This window comes from Nerophis ophidion, linkage group LG01 (assembly GCF_033978795.1).
Source record: "Nerophis ophidion isolate RoL-2023_Sa linkage group LG01, RoL_Noph_v1.0, whole genome shotgun sequence".
Taxonomy (NCBI): domain Eukaryota; kingdom Metazoa; phylum Chordata; class Actinopteri; order Syngnathiformes; family Syngnathidae; genus Nerophis; species Nerophis ophidion.
In genome coordinates, this window is record NC_084611.1 from 26,532,823 (window position 1) to 26,560,322 (window position 27,500).

General features: G+C 39.1%; 1 protein-coding gene across 5 annotated transcripts in view; it reads right to left on the bottom strand.

Moving 5' to 3' along the window:
* Window positions 1-27,500, bottom strand: part of msh3 (mutS homolog 3 (E. coli)) — a 122,119-nt gene that overhangs the window by 19,175 nt on the left and 75,444 nt on the right. For all 5 annotated transcript variants that reach the window (XM_061899829.1, XM_061899840.1, XM_061899848.1 and 2 more), the window contains one exon: window positions 20,894-21,080. In XM_061899829.1, the coding sequence (XP_061755813.1) occupies window positions 20,894-21,080 (187 nt within the window). The remainder of the gene's footprint in view (window positions 1-20,893; window positions 21,081-27,500) is intronic.

Consider the following 27,500-nt stretch of genomic DNA (forward strand, 5'->3'; position numbering starts at 1 on the left):
AGTGGACTAATAAACCACTTTTATAAATCATGAGTTTTGCAGGTTTTTGGCAGAAACACTGATGCTCATTTTCTCAACAATGACAAGCCTGAGTGTTACTGATTATACTCTCTCATTAAATTGTTGTGCTGCTAACTCAAATACGCACCAGCTGGCTCTCGCAGTACGACTCCTCACCACAACAAATGCATTTAATTCTCCCGCTTATCTTAATGCCTCGCTCGGATGCAAATGGGACACATAGTCCTGAAAGTTGGATTAAATATGTCCCAAACCACCAGTAAGAATGATGCATTGTGGGTTGGCAACACATGGCTCTCTGCATGTTTTCCATCAGAACTGCTGGCTCTTAAACCCAGTCTACTACTGTACCTTGCTCGGTGTGACAAAGGTCACATGTCAGTAGAAATACCTCTCTATAAACGAGGCGAGCATGGCGACGCCCACACACTTCCCAACTAAAGACACAGACCTGAACCCACGGTAATGCATATATTACACACACACACACACACACACACACACACACACACACACACACACACACACACACACACACACACACACACACACACACACACACACACACACACACACACACACACACACACACACACACACACACACACACACACACACACAATATTTTAAATCACTGTTGTCCACCTACATTGAAAGGTACAAACAAATGGAGAGCTATGTCAACGGCAGGCGACCTGAATAATGGACTGATTGGATGCTAACGGCCGCTCGTTAGCAGAACACCCCAGGGTGCACTGACAGCATCATTGGGCAAAGCTGCAGATGAAATTAGAGCTGAAGCGATTTGTTGACAGTCATCGATTAGTTGATAGAAAGTTCACGCGCAAGGGAAGATTATTCACTTTGATTGTTTCCAGTCTTATAAATAAATAAATAAATGGGTGGTACTTGTATAGCGCTTTTCTACCTTCAAGGTACTCAAAGCGCTTTGACACTACTTCCACATTTACCCATTCACACAGACATTCACACACTGATGGAGGGAGCTGCCATGCAAGGCGCCAACAAGCACCCATCAGGAGCAAGGGTGAAGTGTCTTGCTCAGGACACAACGTACATGACGAGGTTGGTACTAGGTGGGATTTGAACCAGGGACCCTCGGGTTGCGCACGGCCACTCTCCCACTGCGCAGAATTATCCTAGTAAATGTGTCTAATAACATCTAAATCGCACCCACTGCCATTGCCTTTGGTTTTTTTTCTAGTCCTTCACTCTCACTATCCTTCATCCCCAAATCTTTTATCCTCGCTCAAATTAATGGGGAAATTGTCGCTTTCTCGGTCCGAATCACTCTAGCTACTGGTGGCTATGATTGTAAACAATGTGAGGAGCTCTACAACCAGTGACATCACGCGCACATCGTCTGCTACTTCCGGGAAAGGCAAGGCTTTTTTATTAGCGACCAAAAGTTGCAAACTTTATCGTGGATGTTCTCTACTAAATCCTTTCAGCAAAAATATGGCAATAATCGCGGAAATGATCAAGTATGACACATAGAATGGACCTGCTATCCCCGTTTGAATAAGAAAATCTCATTTCAGTAGGCCTTTAATTCCACGACCGTATACATCGGTATCGGTTGATATCGGAATCGGTAATAAAGAGTTGGACAATATCGGAATGTCGGCACAAAAGCCATTATCGGACATCTCTTATTATTTACTGAATTTCAGCCAGTTTACTGTAGACACTAGAGTGGCAGTAAAAGCCAAAACTCTGAGATCCTTGTCAAATAAATGTACTGTTTCAATATTATATAACTAAAATTTGTTGTAATTCCTTATTGTTGCTTGTATGCTCTGTCCTCCACAAGTTGCAGACATTCTCTGCGTGTGTTTTAAGTTTGAAAAGTGTGTGTCCATCTTAAACCCAAAAGGCACAAGACATTGATACAACGTTGATTATACGTACGTGTCCGTTAAAAATGACTTTGAAACAACATTGCAGAATAGTTCTATTGGTAAATTGAGAAAAATATATTGGGAAATTACCACATTTCAAATGGTCAAATCAACGTCACAACAAGACATTGATTAAACGTTGTCAAAAAGCATGTTGTTTCAACATTGTATTTGTGTTGTAGAATATTGGTTGGGAAATGAGTAAAATTCAATAGTCAAATCAATATCACAACCGGACATTGAATCCAATAGTCAAATCAATATCACAACCGGACATTGAATCAAGGTTGTCGAAAAGCATGTTGTTTCAAAGTTGTATTTTTGTTGTAGAAAAGTGGTCCGCAACCACCGAACTGATTGGTACCGGGCCGCACAAGAAAAAAATAAAACAAAATAATATAAAAATACCTTTTTTTTTTTTTAATTATTAAATCAACATACAAAACACAATATATACATTATATATCAATATAGATCAGTACAGTCTGCAGGGATACAGTCCGTAAGCACACATGATTGTATTTCTTTATGAAAAAAAAAAAAAAAAAAAAACCCGGTCCATGAGACAAATTTTCAAGCGTTGACCGGTCCGCAGCCACAAAAAGGTTGGGTGACCACTGTTGTAGAATATCAGTTGGGAAATGACCACATTTCAAAGGTTGAATCCAGTTCACAACCTGACGTTACCTTGAATTGATTAACGTGGACCCTGACTTAAACAAGTTGAAAAACGTATTCATTTAGTGGTCAATTGTACAGAATATGTACTGAACTGTGCAATCTACTAATAAAAGTTTCAATCAAAACAATCAATCAACGTTGGGTTTGTGTTGTAAAATATTGGTTGGGAAGTGACCAAATTTCAATGGTCAAATCAACATCAAAACCTGACATTGATTAAACGTCGTCAAATAGCATGTTTTAACGTATGTGTGTTGTAAAAAATTGGTTGGGAAATGAACACACTTCAACGGTCAAATCAATGTCACAACCCAACATTGAATTAACGTTGTCGAAAAGCATGTTGTTTCAACGTTGTATTTGTGCTGTAGAATATCAGTTGGGAAATGACCACATTTCAATGGTCACATCCAGTTCCCAACCTGACGTTACCATGCATTGATTAACGTGGACCCCGACTTAAACAAGTTGAAAAACGTATTCATTTAGTGATCAATTGTACGGAATATGTACTGTACTGTTTAATCCACAAATAAAATTTCCAATCAAAACAATCAATCAATCAACGTTGGGTTTGTGTTCTAAAATATTGCTTGGGAAATGACCAAATTTCAATGGTCAAATCAATGTCACAACCTGACATTGAATCAACGTTGTCGAAAAGCATGTTGTTTCAACGTTTTATTGGTGTTGTAGAATTTTGGTTGGGAAATGACCACATTTCAATGGTCAAATCAACATCACAACCTGACATTGATTAAACGTTGTCAAAAAGCATGTTGTTGTATTTGTGTTGTAAAAAATTGTTTGGGAAATGAACACATTTCAACGGTCAAATCAATGTCACAACCTGACATTGAATCAACGTTGTCGAAAAGCATGTTGTTTCAACGTTTTATTGGTGTTGTAGAATATTGGTTGTGAAATGACTAAAATTCAATGATCAAATCAATGTCACAACCCAACATTGAATTAACGTTGTCGAAAAGCATGTTGTTTCAACGTTGTATTTGTGTTGTAGAATATCAGTTGGGAAATGACCACATTTCAATGGTCAAATCCAGTTCCCAACCTGACGTTACCATGAATTGATTAACGTGGACCCCGACTTAAACAAGTTGATAAACGTATTCATTTAGTGGTCAATTGTACGGAATATGTACTGTACTGTTTAATCTACAAATAAAATTTCCAATCAAAACAATCAATCAATCAACGTTAGGTTTGTGTTCTAAAATATTGGTTGGGAAATGACCAAATTTCAACGGTCAAATCAATGTCACAACCTGACATTGAATCAACGTTGTCGAAAAGCATGTAGTTTCAACATTGTATTTGTGTTGTAAAATATTGGTTGTGAAACGACTAAAATTCAATGGTCAAATCAATTTCACAACTCGACATTGAATCAACGATGTCGAAAAGCATGTTGTTTCAACATTGTATTTGTGTTGTAGAATATCAGTTGGGAAATGACCACATTTCAATCGTCAAATCCTGTTCCCAACCTGACGTTACCATGAATTGATTTACGTGGACTTAAACAAGTTGAAAAACGTTTTCATTTAGTGGTCAATTGTACGGAATATGTACTGTACTGCGCAATCTACTAATAACAGTTTCAATCAAATTCAGTCTTGTACATCTTAGTGCCAGCACAGTAAGGTAGTTTAATCCCTTTTTTTTTGTGTGTCCTGTCCAGCTTGTCAGGCAAATCAAATAGTTGATGTAGATGCCCAATTGGCTGTTCAGATTTACTTTACAAAAGAGGAGTGTAGGATACTTCTCTTGTTGCCTTATTTGTATTTGACTTTATTAAATGGTTTATAATCCATCCATCCATCCATTTTCTACCGCTTATTCCCTTTCGGGGTCGCAGGGGGCGCTGGCGCCTATCTCAGCTACAATCGGGCGGAAGGCAGGGTACACCCTGGACAAGTCGCCACCTCATCGCAGGGCCAACACAGATAGACAGACAACATTCACACTCACATTCACACACTAGGGCCATATACATTTAAATTATTAGGTTTATAATAATATATATATTATAATTTATAATATAATAAAGTACTATGTTTATAATTATTATTATTGATAATATAAATTAATTATATTACCATTTGGTGCAGCCAGGCCAGAGCAGGCGGGTTTAAACACTTTCAAAGACAGATTTAGGATTCCTTTGTATAAATAAATAATTAACAATTTAGGATTCCTTAGTATAAATAAACAATCTTTATTTAGAATACCTGCGATGAGGTAGCGACTTGTCCGGGGTGTACCCCGCCTTCCGCCCGATTGTAGCTGAGATAGGCACCAGCGCCCCCCGCAACCCCAAAGGGAACAAGCGGTAGTAAATGGATGGCTGGATGGATATTTAGAATACATTATTATTAAATCATTATAGCTACAAAGTGTGGATTTGTTGCTGAATTAGTTTGCAAAAACTAAAACATTTATTTTATGAAAACTTTGTATATGTGTAATGGGCTAGCTAACAAAAGACTTGATGCAGATCTGGAAAGTATTGATTTTCACTTTTTCCTGTTAAGGTCTGCTTGCATTGTGGTGTCACTCACCATATCCAGCAGATGGCGCTGCAATGAAATAAGCTTGATAGTGTTATAGAAAGAATGGACTACTTCATTAATATGATGAAGCTTAGTATATTAAACAATTTTAACATAATTAAAACAAATAATAAACCTTACTATATTTTTGACTTTGAGTGACGATCGGACATACAACCTTCTATTTGGCAACTAGGTATCAATGACACAAGCCAAGAGAGCTACCGGAAGTCCAAAACGCATCAAATGTAGGTCGATATACTGACTTATAAGTTATATAACTATTGTTTTGCAGTCATTCCTCGCCACATGACGCTTCAAATATTGAGGCTTCACAACATTGGAGATTTATTTTTCATCTTTTTTTTGTATTTTTTGTAGCAAATTCTACAATTTTTTTGGTCCTAAACTTAGCATTATCAGGCATAAAAATGGCTAAATAAATTAAAAAATATCAAAACTACTGTCAGTGGCCCCTGTTCAGTATTGTGGTCACTGATTGGCTAAGCCTCAGCCAGCAATACTATATTGAATTAAGAGTCTAAAGGGGACTCAAGGGTGATATTTAATCTCGAGAGAGCTCTCAGAATGTTGAAAAATGTATTTAACGGTCTTTTTATGTTCCAACAATGAAAATACTTGATTTATAATAAATGATTCCTGACTCATAAATGTATTTATCGCCAAAAATTACCACTGGGCCACACTTATGGACAACCACGTGTGTCTTGATATAACTTCTGTTGTTAATTGGAGCTATACAAACAAAGCTGACTCGACTTATTGAATTTGTTCACTAGTCAAAATTAAAATGTTATTCCATTTAATTCTGAGGCAATAAAACCCCCCTATAAGTTTTCATCCATCCATTTATTTTCTACCGCATGTCCCACTCGGGGTCGCAGTGGTGCTGGAGCCTAGCCCACCTAAATTCAGGCGGAAGGCCGGGTAGAGATTAGATTAGATAGTACTTTATTTATTACTTCAGGAAAATTTAAATTTTCAGCACAATCCCATTCAAGATTGTACACCCAGGTACACCCTGGACAAGTCACCACCTCATCGCAGGGCCAACACAGTTTCACAATAATTTACAATAGAATAAAATACTTTCATTACTTCTACCACAGGGGTGTCAAACGTAGGCCGGATTAGGCCCGTGAACAGGTTTTAACCGACCTGCGAGATGAGTTTGCCAAGTATAAAAATGAGCCGAAATTTTTTAATGAAATAAACTGCTGTTCTAAATGTCTTTGTATGTTTGTAGATAATACTACTTATGTAAAAAAATAAAAAATAAGCCAAATAATGTTATTACATCAGTCGAGGAAAATGAGCTAAATACATAACACCTTGTAATTTCATTTTGATATTATTTTTTGATCTTGATAGGTTAAAAATTAACAACAATGAGTCGACTGATGGACATTATTACATAATTTATTCAGAAAGTATAAATAACGACAAATAAAGGGAGAATACTATTAACCGCAAGATGTACGTGGAAAAAAACAAAAGAACATTATGATTTTTACATTTACAGAATGTGCTTGTTCTATTTAAAAAAAAAAAAAAAAAAAAAAAAACTACGGTATCTGAAGTTGTCTTTATTCCTAAGTTATTGTGACGTGATTTTAACTGTCCGGCCCACTTGGGAGTCGTTTTTTCTTAATGTGTCCCCTGATCTAAAATGAGTTTGACACCCCTGCTCTACCACAATCAAGTGTGAATCGAGTACAATTGACATTTGTGAGGCAATACATTTGTAGGATCGCGCAAAAAATAAGTAAGACAAAGTGCGGAAGGGAACTACCAGAATAAACAGATGGAGTTAAGGAGAAACAGTCTGCTATCATGTGCATGGCTACCATATACAGTATAGGACAAAAATGCAAAAGCATTGACCAGGCACTTCAATACGTTCAATGAAAGGAGTTTGATGTTTAGGAATCGTCAATGATTGTGCAGTCAGTGAAACATGATAAATGCATGTAACATGTTCTAATATGCAATTAATGCAGCATTCGGTAAGATTGAAGAGCCAATGAGACACCCGTCATAAAGTGCCTACTGTATTTACACTAAAGAAATCCAACAAAGCCAAGTAAAATCCTCTCAAAAAAAATCCACTAGCTTCCTCTTCTACAGTAATGTTATACTCTAAATTGTCGCCTGGCTCATATCCCCTATAGAGACTCTTCTGATTGCTGTTTCCTAATTACATGCTGTCAAAGAGCCAGTGGGATGCCAGCATGTGCACACATTGAAGTTGCGGGCAATGTGATCCTAAGCGAAAGGCTAGAGGTGGCAGCACAGCATCGCCGTCTCCACGCAGTAGCACTTTTCCATCCAATTAGACGCAACTGCAATTCTAACAAAGCACTCCTCTGTGCATTTAAGAGCCACCATGGATAAAGAGTACAGTATGTATTAACATGTCGCTCATATGTTATCTTGTTTGGGTTCAACAATTAGGTGAACAGCATTTGACCTTTATTTTTTGTTTTTATGCGCAGGAAGAGCCGTCAGATTGAGGCAGCTTCATGGGGCCTGGTTGGGAGTCTGGTAACTTGAGGTATAATGCTTAGCTAAATGATGCCATGATATGGACACACTTGGGATGCAATATGTCCGTTTTTATGGTTGTGGTTTGCAATGGTGTAAAGTCGCTTCATCATAAAAACAAAGACTTTGTGGTTATCCAGAATACTATGTTAACTAGCATACTACCACAACAAATATTGTAGTTTGTCTTCCAAAATCTCAATTTGTCTACAAAACCCAAAACCAGTGAATTTGGCACATATTGTAATTTGTAAATAAAAATAGAATACAATGATTTGACTTATATTTAATTGAATACACTACAAAGACAAGGGATAAGGTATTTTGTTTTTGCAAATAATCAAATCAATCAAAGAATTTAATGGCAGCAACACGTTGCAAAAAAGTTAGCACAGAGGCATTTTTACCACTGTGTTATGTGGCCTTTCCTTTTAACAACACTCAGTAAACATTTGGGACCTGAGGAGACCAATTTTTGAAGCTTTTCAGGAGGATTTTTTTTCCCATTCTTCCTTGATGTACAGCTTAAGTTGTTAAACAGTCCGGGGTCTCCAATGGGGTATTTTAGGCTTCATAATGCGCCACACATTTTCAATGGGAGACAGGTCTGGACGGCAGGCAGGCCAAAGAAGTTGTTGTAACACGTGGCTAGGCATAGTGTTGCTGAAATAAGCAGGGGCGTCCATGATAATGTTGCTTGGATGGCAATATATGTTGCTCCAAAGCCTGTATGTACCTTTCAGCATTAATGGTGCCTTCACAGATGTGTAAGTTATCCATGCCTTTGGCACTAATACACCCCCATACCATCACAGATGCTGGCCTTTGAACTTTGTGTCTATAACAACCTGGATGGTTCTTTTCCTCTTTGTTCCGGAGGACACAACGTCCACAGTTTCTAAAAACAATTGGAAATGTGGACTCGTCAGACGACAGAACACTTTTACACTTTGCATCAGTCCATCTTAAATGAGCTCGGGCCCAGCATTTCTGGGAATTGTTGATAAATGGCTTTCGGTTTGCATAGTACAGTTTTAACTACTGATGTAGCGACAAACTGTAGTTACTGACAGTGGTTTTCTGAAGTGTTCCTGAGCCCATGTGGTGATATCATTTACACAGTGATGTCTGTTTTTGATGCATTACCCCCTGAGGGGTCGAAGGTCCGCAATATCATTGCTTACATGCAGTGATTTCTCCAGATTCTTTGAACCTTTCGATGATATTATGGACCATAGATTGTGAAACCCCTAAATTCCTTGCAATACCCAGTTGAGAAATGTTGTTCTTAAACTGTTCGACAATTTGCTCACGCATTTGTTCACAAAGTGCTGACTTTCGCTCCATCATTCTTTGTGAATGGTTGAGCATTTCATGGACGGTGCTTTTATACCCAATCATGGCACCCACCTGTTAGCCTGTTCACCTGTGGGATGTTCCAAATAAGTGTTTGATGAGCATTCCTTAACCTCCTCAGTTTTTTTCCCACTTGTGCCAGCTTTTTTGAAACATGTTGCAGGAATCAAATTCCAAATGAGCAAATATTTGCAAAAAATAAAGGTTTCCAGTTCGGAGTTAATTATCTTGTCTTTGCAGTATATTCTATTGAATATAAGTTGAAAAGCATTAGCAAATCATTGTATTCTGTTTTTATTTACAATTTACACAACGTGTCAACTTCACTGGTTTTGGGTTTTGTAATTGGGAAGTTGTTGAATTGATAGTTCATTAGTTTTATTCGACTTAATCGTACCGAACCAGACCTCAGAGAAGCCTCCATAATTAAACATGTTTTTTCTTTAGATTTTGGTGACATTTATCCCAAAAATAGAAGAATATACCTAAATTACATGAGGTAAAAAGTCTCTCATTGAAAGCGGTAAAAATGTCACTTGTTATCAGAGTATGGTGATGTTATTTGTTTGGCAGTGGTTAATTTTCTTTACATTGGTAAAATGGTTAAAGAATTTACTTAAAAAGGACTTACAATGATTTTCTTATTTTCTGACGTAACTGTTGCAATGTTGGATGTATGTTAAAACAATATCAGAACATCAAATTATAAGGTACATGCATTTTAGTGTGCGCTTGCACGCAGTGCTGGATGTCTCTGTTCGCATGGTTTTGACGTCTGGCTACATTGTGACCTCACAGCGGGGTGAATGCACTTTTTAGGACACTTAAGGCTGGGATACACTCTTGCGCTACGTAACTTGCGTCCTGTCTGATGGCGTCTTGGTTGGTTTTAGCCCTTTGGTAGGGGCTGACTTGGAAAGTGCAATTCTCTTTCAAAACACAAAAGGGCAGCCTCTCCAGAAAAAGCAAACACAGCTGTTGTTGGCTAGATTTTGACCATCTTGTGACGAGCAAAGGACAACCACAAAATCCACAATTTTGTTAATTCAGAAACATCAGTCTAATTTTAATGGACGTTTTACTCATAAACCAGAGAAAAAAATGTTTGTGAAGATTGATTATGCAAGAATGAGTCGTAGAAGAGGATGGGAAAATTTGCAACACATTTTGTTGTTTGGAACACGTTAGTAAATTTTAAATCAACAGAACTGTTAAATAACTATTGTAATGACCTGCTGATAGTATGTTTTGTGTTCATGTGTTATTGATGTTCATAGCTTTCATGTTCGCGAACATAACCTGCTAGAAAAATAATTGACAGAGACTGAGGAAATGTGTGTGAGAGAACAAGACGTCCATCCATCCATCCATTTTCTACCGCTTATTCCCTTTCGGGGTGGCGGGGGGCGCTGGCGCCTATCTCAGCTACAATCGGGCGGAAGGCAGGGTACACCCTGGACAAGTCGCCACCTCATCGCAGGGCCAACACAGATAGACAGACAACATTCACAGTCACATTCACACACTAGGGCCAATTTAGTGTTGCCAATCAACCTATCCCCAGGTGCATGTCTTTGGAAGTGGGAGGAAGCCGGAGTACCCGGAGGGAACCCACGCATTCACGGGGTGAACATGCAAACTCCACACAGAAAGATCCCGAGCCTGGATTTGAACCCAGGACTGCAGGAACTTCGTATTGTGAGGCAGACGCACTAACCCCTCTGCCACCGTGAAGCCCAAGAACAAGACGTGTGTGCAAGAAAAGAATATGTGTCGAAATTGAACCTGTTAGCACAAGCTTGGCAATAAAAGTTAAAAAGTGTCGTACTTTGTGACTTCTTCTGGACGCAACGACACATTAAGTAATTGTTTTTAAAGTGCACCGAAATATTAAGTCCACAACCACTAGTGCTTTATCTCCTACTTTAATTTTTGCTTCCAGCACAACATTTTCTCTCCTGTTCTCGGGGACCGTTTTCAAAAAGTTACCCATCACAGCTTTGTGGTGACGCGAAGCTAGTCATTTTTCAGAGGTGCACGCAAGGCTTGCAGGAGGGTGCACAGCAGGAAGAGGCAAGAGCATCGATTACGTAAGTAACATGGCGCGAGAGTATAAACCAGGCTTTCGTAAAGCGATCAGTCCAAGGAAGAAAAGCCTTTCCACTTATGCTTCAGGCTGTGAGGCAATACAAAAAATGTAGGCTACACTATAGGGCTGGGGGATATATCGATATACGTGATATATAGCGGGTTTGTCTCTGTGCGATATAGAAAATGACTAAATCGTAATATTCGAGTATACGTTCTCACGCAGTTGTTTTTAGCTGCGGGCATTACACTACAGGCTCTTCCCACTCCTTCTTGTGTCTCCTTCTCACAGACAGCAAGCGCACAAACTTACATACGTCACATACTGTCACGTCATACGTCACATAGGTATACGCCCTCACAGAGCAGAGCGGTAGCAGCGTGGCTAACGTTAGCTGTGATGTTAGCGTAGTGTTGCGAGTGGTAATACCAGAGAAAGAAGGTGCGAATTTGGTAACAAATGAAGGAAGAATTCCCAAGAAAAACAGCACAGGGTCCATCATCTGGCGGTGGTTCGGGTTTAAGCAGAAATATGTCGAATAGACAACTTTAATGTGTCAAGTGTGGGGCACAAGCGTTGCTACCAAAAGTAGCATTACTGCTAATATGTAGCATCATTGGAAAAGTCACCTTCTAATAACCGTTTATTAAATACAGTTTTTGTCAATTGACTTAGTTGTGATTTCCTTCTCTGCATGAAAGTTTGAAATGAGCATATATTAATGCAGTATTAACAAGAATGTTTTAATGTAGACACATAGAATCACCATACTGCTGTGATTATATGTATCAAGTGTTCATTCAAGGCTAAGGCAAAATACCGAGATATATATCGTATATCGCGATAAGGGCTAAAAACACCGAGATATTAAAAAAAAGCCATATCGCCCGGCCATACTACACTATTATTTTCATCTAATCGTGGCATAACATAGGCGTGTGACATGCATGGACATGCAGTGACATGCTGTAGTAAATGCTGCTAAAAGAAGCTTTTTTGCAGGTGTACCTAATGTGGCTGGGTGAAACTATAAAATGTTTTTGTGAAGTTTAATTTCAAACATGTCTGAAAAAGCAATTGTTGTAACAAGTTGAAGATATGCATTGAAAGAGAGGTTTTTTTTCAAATGATAAATTCTTTTGAGAGGGTGGAGCGTGGTTTCACTCGCAATCTTTGAACACCTCCAGAAACAAACATCTTGCAGACACTCAAAAAAGCGGGTTTGTATAAGTGACAGGAGCAAAATTTACTCCAAATTAACACCAAATTATGTCTACACCAAATCAGGTCCCCTTTAAAATAATTATAATACAGTTAATAAAGCTTATATGATGACACCAACTTGTCACGCTTACACAGGGATCACTAACTGGAGAACCATGTTCCTATGAGGATCTGGACCCATTTAAGAAATATTTAAAATTTGCTGAAACACTGATTGCCGCAGCTTTTATAAACTTTACAATATTGGTCGATTATTTCCGAAAACCCAAAGACCTATAATTGTAACTGGACCTATTGAAAATGACCATGTTAATTCAAAGCAGGCAATACTTAAAGACAGTCCGGATTTTTAAAAGTCATTATATTTAACTATATTATATATATATATATATATATATACGTATATATATATATATATACGTATATATATATATATATATATACGTATATATATATATATATATATATATACGTATATATGTATGTATATATGTATATAAAACTACATATATATATATCCATCCATTCATTTTTTACCGCTTGTCCCTTTTGGGGTCGTGGGGGGTCGCTGAAGCCTATCTCAGCTGCATCATTCGGGCAGTGGGCGGGGTACACCCTGGACAAGTCGCATATATATTTATTTATTCTAACTTTATGCATATATATGTTCTTTTTTTTTTATTATATATATATATATATATTTTTTTTTCTTTCTCAAGTTCGCTTCTCTTTCTTCCCCTACATTTAGCATTTTTTTTTTGTGATTCAAGTTTTCATTACATATATGTATTGTTTCATCTAAAACAATTGTATTGTTAATTATTGTCATTATTCATGCTCAGTAGTGCTATTTCTATTGGTATTTGTATTGCTCCATCTGTAGTGCAATAATGTTCATTGGATTTCTATGTTATTAATACTTACTTCACTAACTGCTTCTTTGCTATAATTTTTCGTATCATATTTACAAATATCGTTTTTGTTGATGTTGTTCTGTTGTTGTTGTTTTCTCACTGTCATATCCCCTTCTTGTCTTTGCCATTATTTCGCTCTGTTGTCCTTTTTTTCTTCTTTCTATCCCCCTTGCTCCAGTCAGGCTACGCCAAACATTAAATAAATAAATCTAATAAAGTCAAATACAAATAAGGACACAAGAGAAGTATACCACACTTCTCTTTTGTAAAGTAAATCTGTACAGGAGATATGGACATCTACATGAACAATATGATCTGCTTGAGTGGCTGGACAGGACAGACAAAAAATATATATATAAAAATATATTTTTAACTTTAATTATGATTTGGTGTGCAAAAGAAAGCGGAAAAGAAAACGTAACTCTCTTTGACCACTTGTTCTTTTATTACCATTACATCTCACAACACAGCAGCAACAGACTGCGGTAAGTAGGAAACTGCTCAGTCTGCATTAACCCCACTGATGAGTTAATTGCATGTCTCCATAGATGTATGAGCGCTTCTTTATGATTATGTCTGGTTTCATTTTATTGGCATTAATTGTTGGCATTCTATATCTTACTGAGGAACTCCAGTTAAAATTAGTTCTATAGCTAACACTGACACATTTACAGAAATGTGTATTAAATAAATTTGTATTTGATTGTAAACCACAGTACAGAAATTTGATTGTGCATTAACCACTCATGATACTTACAATACAACTACAACCATCTTGTGAATTTTAAAAACTTAATCCTGAGGTTTCCTACAGCCACACGTTATTTCCAATGTTTTCTTTACCCGATTTTTGTGTTTGTAGACTACACACCTAGCAGCCATAGAAGAAGAATGCCTCTCAGGGGGTGATCAAGGTTGATGGGTCAAATGCAGAGAATAATTTCGCCACACCGAGTGTGTGTGACAATCATTGGTACTTTCACTTTAAAGATATAGTGAAAGTACCAATGGACTTCATAAGAAAACAATAAAAAAAATGTACGTCGCCAACACCATCCATCCATCCATTTTCTACCGCTTATGGTTTTAATTGGATTGTGCAGGTGTTATGCAATATACAAAGCTAGCACAGCGCAAGGAGACTTGTGCAGACATAACGAACAGCACACTAGGCTGTTTACAGCCACACTGTGTGATTCTCTGAGAAACCATAAGCCGTAAGTGAGATGTTGTGAGTCGTAGTTTTGCAGTGAACACGTGTCATCTCACACCTGTTTACTGAAGTGTTACTGTACCATTTAGGGTCATGCAAAAAGAGGAGAGTGATGTGTACGTGGCGCTAACTGTGGTGTAAAGCTAATGGCATGACCTGCTGCTAGTGTGAAGTCAACTGATAAAACTGACAGTCACGAGAGAATAATGGCTGAGGCGAAGGAGGGCACAATGAGACTTTTTAACAAGGAGGGAAGACCAAAATGTATGCCGGCTGTGACTCCTACATGTATTAAATCTAGCAACTTGTAGCTTAAGTGGGTTTTCTCACTTTTTCTCTTTCAGCATCAAGGCCATCGCGTCCACGAGTGGCGTTATGAAATCTATCAACATTCTTAACTACCTACCGGGTGAGTGCTGAGGGCAGGGAAAGGTGTGTTACTATAACAACGGAGTCAAAAGAGGAGAAGTCTGAATTTGACGCGAGCAGGCGAGTCTGGTGAGGAGGAAGAGGATGTGGCAGTGGAGGAGGAGGAGGACAGAGAGGTGGAGGAGGAGTGGGTGGAAGTGAGCATGAAAGCCATTGTTGGTCTTTGTATACCAAGAAGGGTTTTTGCTGCAAAGCCAAACTTCTATTTTGATTTTTTTTTTTTTTAGCTAGGCTTTTCTAACAAATCAATGGTGTTATGCAACAGGTTGTTACATACAGCAGCTCCAGCTTTACTGGTCTGATCATTTCTGTTTTACTGCAAAATTCTATAATCCACAAGATTCTGTCTGAAAATAATGTACATTATATGAGACCTATGATGAATTTTGTCTTTTCTGACTTATAAATGTGGTTACAATATTGGAAACTCATGATGAACAATACCAAAACATAATAAAATTCATGCATTTTTGCAGAAGCTTGCACGCAGTTTTGGATGCCTATGTTGGCGAGGTGTTGCAGTCTGGCTACGTTGCGACTTCATCATGAAGTGGGAAAGCACTTATTTATACATTAAGTCAAGCTCTCAGCCGGAGAGCGGCGGGGTCCAATCAAACTGCTACAAGCCATGAGAAGCCATGGGGCGGTTTAGCTCGGAAGGTAGAGTGGCCGTGCCAGCAACTTGAGGGTTGCAGGTTCGATTCCCACTTTTGCCATCCTAGTCACTGCCGTTGTGTCCTTGGGCAAGACACTTTACCCACCTGCTTCCAGTGCCACCCACACTGGTTTGAATGTAACTTAGATATTGGGTTTCACTATGTAAAGCGCTTTGAGTAACTAGAGAAAAAGCGCTATACAAATATAATTCACTTCACGAAACTGAAAAAAAAAAATGTAAGCTATGGTATTATTTTCATTTAATCCTGGATTGCGTAAAAATAACACAGACGTGCGATAGGCAGAAACATAAATGCTGCTAAAACAGCGGGATTTATGCTGATTTGATCGGAATGTGGGCACTTGTAACTAATGTTAAAATAGAACACAACACTTTTTTGAAATTGTAATATATGCGTCATGATGTAATGTTTGCTACTCTTTGTCTGTGCTCTAAAGGCCTACCGAAATGAGATTTTCCTATTCAAACGGGAATAGCAGGTCCATTCTATGTGTCATACTTGATCATTTCGCAATATTGCCATCTTTTTGCTGAAAGGATTTAGTAGAGAACATCGACGATAAAGTTCGCAACTTTTGCTCGCTAATAGAAAAGCCCTGCCTTTACTGGAAGTATGTGCGCGTGACGTCACGAGTTGCAGCGCTCCACACATATTCACATTGTTTATCATGGGAGCCACCAGCAGTAAGGGTAATTCGGAGCGAGAAAGCGACAATTTCCCCATTAATTTGAGCGGGGATGAAAGATTTGTGAATTAGGATATTGATAGTGAAGAACTAGAAAAAGAACAAAAAAAGCGACGGCTCCGGGTGGCGGCAAAGTGAGCGTTTCAGATGTAATTAGACACATTTACTAGGATAATTCTGGAAGATCCCTTATCTGCTTATTGTTTTGACAGTGTTTTAGTGAGATTTTAAAGATTGTAAAGACATACCTCGAAGTCGGATGGCTGCTGTGAACACGCAGTGTCTCAGAGAGAAGCTAAGGAGCCATGCTCACAGCTGCCTTTTTTGACAGCTGCTGCAGGACGACGAATAATCTACTGATGTCTCCGGTATAATATATATCACAATTTCCCCATCCAAAAACATGCTAGTTGACATAGAGAAACATGTTCGCTTGACCGCTCTGTGTTAAAGCTTCATAACAAACAAAGAAACACCGGCTGTGTCTCGGTGCTAAAGACAGCCGCAATCCACCGCTTTCCACCAACAGCACTGTTCTTTATAGTCTCTATTATTAAATGAACAAATTGCAAAAGATTCAGCAACACAGATGTCCAAAATACTGTGTAATTATGCCGTTAAAGCAGACGACTTTTAGCTGCAGCGCTAATATTTCCTAACAGTCCGTGACGTCACGCGTACGCGTCATCATTCCGCGACGTTTTCAACTAGAAACTCGCGGGAAATTTAAAATTGCAATTTAGTAAACTAAAAACACCGTATTGGCATGTGTTGCAATGTTAATATTTCATCATTGATATATAAACTATCAGACTGCGTGGTCGGTAGTAGTGGGTTTCAGTAGGCCTTTAAGACGGATACAATATATTAAAAACAATACTTTGGCTAAAACTACACAGATAAGACAGGTAGCAGGTAAAACACACATTGTCAAAGATGAAACACAAATTGTACAAATGTGTTCCAAAATGCGGTCAATTCTATTGATTTAGTTTACGCTATGTGGGAGGTTTTGACTCCACTAATATGCTAAATTTTGTCAACTGGCCAACCACCTGTATGCAGCGTCTACATATCTGTATGGGCACAACAGGGGAGCTTGTTACCTAGATTCTTACCTTTCTGTCTTTAAATCCCTTCAAAAGTCTTGATGCTTGTCCTTTAAATGTTTAAATAACTGAAGTATTGCCACCTTTGGCAAGGCATGTTTTAAGGCACCGCTCTAGCGGTGCTTCCGTCTTAATTGCTTCACTTTTATCAATAGTTTTGAAGCCAAATCCTCTATATTGAGCTTCGATCACCCTCTTTATTAACCAGTAAAATTGTCGTTTCTGCCCTTTTTCCTCTGCACACTGTTTCCGCTTGTATTCGCCACGTGTGTGTATAGACTCACTCAACATGTGCCTTGGCTCATATTACCAACAACATTACTACGGCGTGCCATGCCCATGAAAGGCAGTATGGTACCTTTTTTTAATTTATTAGTTTGTTAGTACCGGTACACCGTACAACCCTAGTACCAAGATATGGTTGTAGTTAGCATCATAGTCTGGGGCTGCAGCATGAGTGCAACTGGTACGAGCTGAAATCTATTGATTGATGAATGCATTCTAACATGCACTGTGACATTCTGAATCAGAGCATGATCCCCTTCCTTGGGAAACTGGGCTGCGTGGCAATTTTTCCAACATTACGCGAGCCCAAACACACCTCTATGATGACAAGAGCTTTGCTGAGGAAGCTGAAAGTGAAGGTGATGGAGTAGCCAAGTATATCTCCTCCACGCCTGAATCCAATTGAGCACCTGTGGAGCATCCTCAAGCGGAGTAAGGTAGAGCAATGCAAGGTGTCTAATATCTACCAGAAGAATGGAAGAGAATTACAGTAGCAACCTGTGCAGCTCTGGTGAATTACATGCCCAATAGGAGAGTTCTGGGTAACAATTGGGGCTGTAAATCTTTGGGCACCGCGCGATTCAATTCGATTCGGAATAAATTTCTCAATTTTAAAAGATTCTCGATGTCAGGTTTGTCACTGACAGTTTAGTTATGTTTTGGTTTTTCCTCCATCTTTCTTTCCTGTCAGTGCTCTTATTTTGGTTGTGTCCTCTCTATTTTGGTTGTTTCCTGCTTTTCTCCCTGAGCGCTGTTTCCCCTCAGCTGTGGCTGATTGGCACCTAGCCACACATGGTGTCAATCTGCCGGCTGCCATTTAAACCTGCTTTGTTTTCGCCTTGGTTTTCAAAAGCAAGATGTAAATGTAAATATTTCTTTACTTACATGTCAAGCTAAAATAATTCACTGCAATGTCCCAATCCCATCGTTTGTGTTAATGAGTCAGTAAATTGATGAAAATAATGTCACAACCCTCCAGTTTTTTGATCAAATTTGATTCTCCAATATTTCAATTGATTTACATTTAAAGAAAAGCTAAAAATCCAAAGTTTACCTTGCAGCTCTGATCATACTTAGCACAATGTTATTCCTATCCTCTCAAGCATCCATTGCAATGAAGTATACAAATGAAGCGATGGCATCATCTAGCGACTTATAGGACAGCCAATAGCTGTTTTCCTTACTAAAAAGTTGACAACACTGGTCTCCATCCCATTAGCCATGTTGTAGTTTTTAACACTTACTATTGAGTCTGCTTAGATATTAGTTAGAACTATATGCTACTTTTTATTACAAATAGCAAGAAAGACTTTAGCATGCATGTGCAAAGCCATGCAAGCAAGTCTGCCTTACAAAAGGAGGATCGGGAAAAATAAGGAACTTATTGACTACAACTCCAGAATACGACTACATTAAATGTAGGACTCACGCAAAGCTCTTCGGGAAAACCTCTACCATGAATGGAGATATTTGCTAAAGTAACTGAGACAAAATAGGTAACAATCGTCTCAAATTCCAAACGGCTCATTTGGAAAGAGGCAAAAGTGTTTTCATTATATCTAGGCCACACCTCCATGGTTTGGATTAAAATTTCCAAAAGTTATGAGGATCCCAAATATACAAAAACAGGTGCCAAAAGGTAAGAAATGTTGGTTTAGCATTGTGTGCCACCTTTAAGTTCAGAGCACTTCAGCTCCTCAGGCATGAAGGACGTAGGTAGGCTACGGCACAGTGCGATTGCATGCATGCACGCAATGTAGACAAGTCATGATATGATTGTAATGCAAGTTACTAACGACAATAGAAATAAAACACAAATAATGAAAATAATCTTACAATCAGACTTCATGGCATGCTTGTTTACTCTGGACTATCCCATCCATCCATTTTTTACCGCTTATTCCCTTTTGGGGTCGCGGGGGGCGCTGGCGCCTATCTCAGCTACAATCGGGCGGAAGGCGGGGTACACCCTGGACAAGTCGCAACCTCATCGCAGGGCCAACACAGATAGACAGACAACATTCACACTCACATTCACACACTAGGACCAATTTAGTGCTGCCATACTATATATAATACTAAATTTAACAGCATGACAATGAGGTAAATTGAATTAATGTAAAAATTGTTCTTTCAATTAATTGAAACAGCCGCCACCTTGCACAATAAAGCAAGCAAATTGCGCACAGGCAGGGGCAGGAGAGGAAGGGGGGATTATGGCCAAGTTCAGAACGGTAGAGATAACCTAGTGTGAATGAGTACCCCCTAATAAGTCTTTCAAAAAGAGTGGAAGAGGTGTACTTTGACTTAAGTTAAATTTAAAGTTAAAGTACCAATGATTGTCACATACACACACTAGGTGTGGTGAAATTTGTCCTCTGCATTTGACTCATCCTCTTGTTCACCCCCTGGGAGGTGAGGGGAGCAGTGGGCAGCAGCGGTGCTGAGCCCGGGAATCATTTTTGGTGATTTAACCCCCAATTCCAACCCTTGAGGATAAATGTCCAACAGGGAGGTAATTTGTCCCATTTTTATAGTCTTTGGTATGACCCGGCCGGGGTTTAAAGTCACAACCTACCTATCTCAGGGGAGACACTCTAACCACTAGGCCACTGAGTAGGTTCTTCCTGTATGTGCACGGCCTATAGTCCATACACTGTATCTGAACGTTTCTAAACTGGATCCACACAGAATAAATCACTATAATAACAACGGACATGAACATCACAGTGTCACACACAAACATCCCCTTATGACCACAGAGGTGAGCAGCCCTGCATCTGTCTTTATTATGTGTTGCTGTTTCACAGGACCGCTGCAGCACCAAAGTGTCCCTGTGAACAAATGAGGCACTGCGGGATCACTTTATGCCTTCTTTTCCATTGCAGAAAAACTACTTATTAACACTATCATTTAAGTTGTCCCTTAATTTATGTTTGTTCTGAAGAGCTGATGTCCTGCCGAAGCCTCCCAGTTGCCTTGTGTCTTTCTTTTCGAAACAATAAAAGGCCTGCGAGTTTGGTCAAAGGCGCGCACAAACATGCACTCAAATCTCCATATTGAAGGCAATTAACTTGAATGTTAATAGAACAGGCATCCACATCCCACAATGCTTATTGTCGAAATACAGAGAAGTGACTGACTTACATCTCGGATGAAGTACTCAAGGGTAGCATAGGCTATGGCGATGCCGTCGTGGGTGCTGGTGCCCCGACCAAGCTCGTCCAAGATGACCAGGGAACGCTCACTTGCGTGGGAAATAATCTCTGACGCCTCAGTCAGCTCCTCCATGAAGGTGCTACGCCCTTTGTAGATGTTGTCGGACGCTCCCATTCTGATGATAAGGCACACAGGAGAGTTTAAAGATTAAAATGGCTTGAACAAACAAAACTTTAAAAAAAATGGAATGCTTAGACCAGGGGTGTCAAACTCATTAGCTCAGAGGTCGCATGGAGGAAAATCTATTCCCACACGGGCTGGACAGGTAAATTCATGGCATAATAATTTAAAAATAAAGACAACATTGAAAATAGCTTTTTTTGTTTTACCTTTGCCAAAAATAGAACAATCTCATTTTAAAAATATACACATTACAAATAATCCTATTGGCGAAACATTTTAATAAAGTTGAAAATTCTGAAGAAAAAATTGGTTTCAAAACACAATGAAAAACACAATGAACTTCGACTTTGTCTTAGTGTTTTTACAAAGCCATTAAACTTTAAGCACTTCCTGTTTAGCATTTTGATGTTGGCTGTTCACCACTGAAGACGTGTTTGGAAAAGAAAACAAGTTTTGCCTCACACCGCGGCATTGGTGACATCCACAACTGCCACAACACATTAATCTATCGTCATTGAAATCTTACAATTATAATATAATCAAAACAATTGTCAAAATGACCGAATTAAAGGTGACATAACTACAAACTTAACCAATGTCAACATGGTAGATTTATGCATAAAATAGAATAGAAGAAACAACAAATATAGAAAAACATTTTTACAATGGAGTTCAGAGTGCATTTCATGCAGTCAACAAATTGCAAGTGCTGCACAGAATTTTAACAACAAAGACTTAAATCTTTGTATCTTACCGTTTTGTTACTTTATCTGTTGAGTGGATAATTTACAATAAAAAAGGTATGGTGCGTCACTAAAGCATCCGTCTGCCACCAGCCTAAACAAGAGCAGCTGATTGCTTGTACTTGCGCTGATTGGAGTAGCAGCAGCCAATCCACAGTACGCTTAAAGTCAGCTGACATGTCATCCTAAACACTGTGATGTGGGTTACACTGGAATTGCTATTGCGATATTCAGTGGACACATTTAGAAAAGCAGTTTATTTAATAAAAAAAACTGCAGCTCATATTTATACTTAAGAAACTTATTTTGCGGGCCGTATTAAACCTGTTCATTGAACAGGCCATACGTTCGACACCTCTGGCCTAGGCCAAAACCCATTGGATATTACCAACTGCTCCAAGTCTGTGCTCTGGTGAAATGTGTGAAATGAATTTTTTCATTTGTTTTGCTTAATTTCCTGATACCTAATAAAGCTCTCACACCGCCTGCCTTTTTTGCATCCTGGGATCACGCCAACAATGCTAAATCACAACCATAAAACTAAGGCCAATAATGTGGAAAAAAGTAACCTATATTCCTGGGGGTAAAAAAATAATGAAAAGTTAATAGGGCTATCTGGAACCTTCAGCTCTAACTATGAAAAGACTCATCATATAGTGTTTAGCACGTACCGTAAGTATGATTTTGATTTAAATTATGGAAAATCCAACATAAACTAAAAAAATGTGTACTCAATTCTTGTTTTCAAAGATAATTTAAGAAGTACATCCACCCTGGAAAAATAACAGATCAAATAATTTTGTAGCTCAAAATAGATGACATTCATGTCCACTAGTATACAATTGTAGATTGTATAAAATGTGTTTGGCCTCGGAGGAGATAAGCAGTCAAGTAAGTGCCACTGTAGTTTTTTTTTTTTAAACGTACATAAATTCCAAAGACAGTCTCCATTCACATTTAAGCGTGTCTTCTCCTCTCCTGATTGACTCTCGACATTCTAACTTTCAATGAAGCACACAGACATTAATCTCCCTTATTACCATGGTTACGCCACACGCTATATGGTAGAGGGGCGTGGCGGGCATGCAGCTGCATTACATTAGCTAATTTACAACAGGAGTGTGTGCGGGCATAGCAAAGGCTCAGGGGAAATTATGGCCGCGTGCGTGTGTGTGTGTGTGTGTGTGTGTGTGTGTGTGTGCGCGCGTAAGACAAGGGCACCATCCAATGAGAAAGGTGCGAGTCTGCCGGCAGACAGGAGGAAATGCACTATCAGTGCCTGTTTGCATATCTTACATTCCAACCAAAACATTAATGGTGAATGTAGTCTCCATTTTTATCATTTACAAGTTTCCAAAAATCATGCATGTTCTTTTCATGAATTTTAAATTCAGCCTCAGTGGATTCACAATTCCATTATCATGCTGGTCATAGTAATAGTTCCATTAAAGTGCTGCTTTCACTCATGTTTGCATGCATAATCAAACAGTCCTATGGCATTTTAGCGGCAGGACTGTAAGTGAAGAGATCACTAAATGAAAGCTTAAATACAATTTACAGGAAGACACATGTAAAGCATAATGGCATGCATTAACATTAATTAATAATTTATTTTTTTTAAATATATCAGCTCTTTGAAAGCATTGTTTTTCTATTATGGAGATGTATTCCCTCACTAACCACAAAATTAGGAACACCTACAGTTGAAAAGCTGTGTCAAAAAGTTTGTTTTGTTAATTCACACTACAATTTTTGACAAGCTTCAAAAGTAGTATCAGAGCTGTAAAAGAAGTGGGATGGCTGTGTGGAACCCTAAAGCTATTTCACCTGCATGGTGTTGAACACAATTGTTTCTGTCCGACAAGTAATAGAGGAGTATATCCGTAAATGTTATCCTAATCAGATTTTTAGGTAGAAGCATGGCGCAGTACAGAGACAGCATTGAACAGAGACAAAGAGAAAGTACTGAATAAAGGGTTACTGGGAAACGGCCTCGCAGTGAAGCCCTGCCTTTGTCTCGCACAAGGGTGCACACACACTTTTTTAGCAGGCGATCCACTTACCAAATTACCAAGTCGAGGAGATCTACCTCATGCCAAGGAGAAGCCAGAGCTTAAAAAAACTCTATTACATTGCTAAAGTCTTTCATCTGGAATAATGCTATTAATGCTGCACAGGAACTTTAACTCCCTAAAAAAGTAAAAGTTCAAACTGTCCTTATTAGTTATTTTTATTTAGAATTGTGTAACCTACCAGCAGTTTGCCATTTGTTATGTTTAGTTTTAAAAATCATAAGGATACCTAAGATTTAATCTACATTGTTCACACTTCCTTGTGGTATAGATGAGTGGTCTTCATTGGGGCAGTTGCGAGAGACTAAGGCTGATTAAATATATATCAAGGTTCAAGGTTGAAGTTACAGGTTGAGTACATATATACATATACAGTATATACATAAATATACACATATGTGTATATATATATATATATACATACAATGGGGCAAAAAAGTATTTAGTCAGCCACCGATTGTGCAAGTTCTCCCACTTAAAATGATGACAGAGGTCTGTAATTTTCATCATATGTACACTTCAACTGTGAGAGACAGAATGTTAAAAAAAAATCCAAGAATTCACATTGTAGGAATTTTAAAGAATTTATTTGTAAATTATGGTGGAAAATAAGTATTTGGTCAACCATTCAAAGCTCTCACTGATGAAAGGAGGTTTTGGCTCAAAATCTCACGTCACATTGCCCCATTCATTCTTTCCTTAAAGGCTTACTGAAACCCACTACTACCCACCATGGCCGGCTCTACGCAGGGGCAAGAGGGGGCAGAGCCCCCTTAAATAAATGTCTTGCCCCCTCAAATCTAAATTTGAGAAAGCAAATTTTTATAAACTCACAAAATTACTACGTTACAAGTTGACAAAATTATCTGCACTAGCGGAAAAATCCGCCGAAAAAGGGACACACACGATATAGTGTCGGCTTCCCTCTCATCCCTCCCTCCGCTGTGCGTGTATTCAACATTCCACAGGCTGCGCAGCCGACACACACCCGCACAGGCGCACACACCCCTCAGCCCTCAGTAAACATCCAATCACTGTTGCAGTATGAAAGTAAAAGAAAAGGAAAAGTTGTCTACATTTATCATATACTTGTTAGGATGGGTGTACTTGTGTGGTTTATCTGTCATAAACACGTTTATCGTCGCGGACTTTCGGTGCTACAGAGTTCCTTTTTTTTTACAACTTGACGAGAGCAGTGACAGCAGAGGCTCTGAGCAGCAGTGGTTTGGAAGGCAGAGAGCCTCCACTGTCCCTGTAACAAGCTACAAGTCATGTATGATGCTGTTAATGACGGTAAAAATGAAACATAAGGTATATATCCTGCTTAGCAGTCCTCCTCTGCTGTCCTCTGTTCAGAGCGGAGTCCCTAGCAACGGCCCGTTATACTTAGCAACGGTCTGGCACGACTGTTGGAATTATTTTTCTGTTGTTTTTCTTGTAATTCTACATAGTCAACCTTTAATGTTTCAATCTACATTTTGTAATAAACAAATTATAAGTTTCATTTGATACGACCAAAACACCTAAAAACAAAAACACTGCCGTTTTCATCAATTTACAAGCTAGTGGGCAACACATACATTGGAGTGAATGAATTTTGTGCCCAGATGAGTGCCCACGTCCACTGCATGTGACAAACTGAAGACAAGTGACCTGTGTCTGCCAGACCCCTACGTAAAGCCCCGTCCCAGGCTGTAGTCCTGTACTGTTGTTGTTTTTCTTCATGTAATCACAGCAGGTTTTTTCTGTTGTTGTTCAAGCTTACTTATTTTCTGCTCCAGCTTCCAGCAGCTCACAAAGAGAAAGTTAATGCTCTGTAATGCATCCATTTTTTAGAGCATTTAAAAAGTCTAGTCCTGCTCCTGCATGTAGTAGTAGCAATGATGCTACTGCTAGTACATCAGGGACAGCAGTTAGCAATACTGCACCTTTAGCACCAGCAAGCACTGTTTCTCCTGCACCAGCTCCCTCCGTCCCCCCAACAAGCGCTCCCCCAAAGCAGCCTGCTCAGCTACCTAGTGACTTAAATGGCAACGCACCATCCCAGCCAATACTGGGTGGCTACCCAAAGCGTGCATTTGGTACAACATTAAGATCATTCAATCCTGCCTGGTACCGCACACGACCATGACTAGAGTATTCTGTGGTGCGAGACGCCTGCTTCTGTTTCCCCTGTCGGAAATATGGCAGCGCTGTTAATGTTGCCTCCCCTGAGGGATTGCCACCTTATTGTGGTCAGGGGGTTTGCGTGCCTCAGTGACTGTAAGAGCTATACCAGCAGGAGCTTAGTCTTCAGGTGGTACACCCAAGTTGGACAGGTCTGAAGGTAGAGGCCTGACAAAGGGCAATCTACTACTCCAGGTTGGGGTTGGACACATAGCTAAAGACCCATTTCAATGAAGAAAGCATCGTTACTATAAGCACAGAAAAAAAAGTGCCGGAGCATGATGTGTACACATGATGCCCCCTTCACATTTCTGACTGCCCCCTTCATATAACCATGCCTAGAACCGCCCCTGCTACCCACCACGCAATCTGATAGTTTATACATCAATGATGAAATATTAACATTGCAACACATGCCAATACGGCTTTTTTAGTTTACTAAATTACAATTTTAAATTTCCCGGGAGTTTCGTCTTGGAAACGTCGTGTAATGATGACGTGTACGCAGGACGTCACACGTTTTTAGGAAGTATGAGCGCTGCACACACACACAGCTAAAAGTCGTCTGCTTTAACGGCATAATTACACAGTATTTTGGCGATCTGTGTTGCTAAATCTTTTGCAATTTGTTCAATTAATATTGGAGAAGTCACAGTAGAAAGATGGAGTTGGGAAGCTTTAGCCTTTAGCCACACAAACACAGGGTGATTCATTGTTTAAAATTCCCAGAGCTGAAACTTTACTATGGATCAGAGCGCGGTCAAGCAGACATGGATCCCAACCGAATGTCAACCAGCAGGTTTCGGTGACAAAATTGTGGTTAAAAAATAACCGGATATCAGCTGAGCTTGTGTCGTCCGTACAGCTGCTGTCGACACCCGTGAAACATGGCGTCAAGACACCCGTGGACAAACCCCTCCGACTATCAGGTAATATTAAACTCACTAAAACACTAGCAACACAATAGAAAGATAAGGGATTTCTCAGAATTATCCTAGTAAATGTGTTTAAAAACATCGGAATACGTCCCAATGCTATCGCGTTTTTTTTTCTTTTCTAGTCCGTCGCTATCAATATCCTCAAACACGAATCTTTTATCCTTGCTCAAATTAATGGGGAAATTGTCGTTTTCTCGGTCCGAAAACCTGTTTTTGTTGGAGGCTCCCATTAAAATCAATGTGAATATGTGAGGAGCCTCCACACTTGTGACGTCATCGTCTGCGACTTCCGGTAAAGGTGAGGCTTTTTCAGGAAGTACCAAAAGTGGCGAACTTTATCGACGATTTTTTCTACTAAATCTTTTCAGCAAAAATATGGCAATATTGCGAAATGATCAAGTATGACACATAGAATTGACCTGCTATTCCCGTTTAAGTAAGAAAATCTAATTTCAGTAGGTCTTTAACACGGATCAATCGTCCTTAGCAGAAA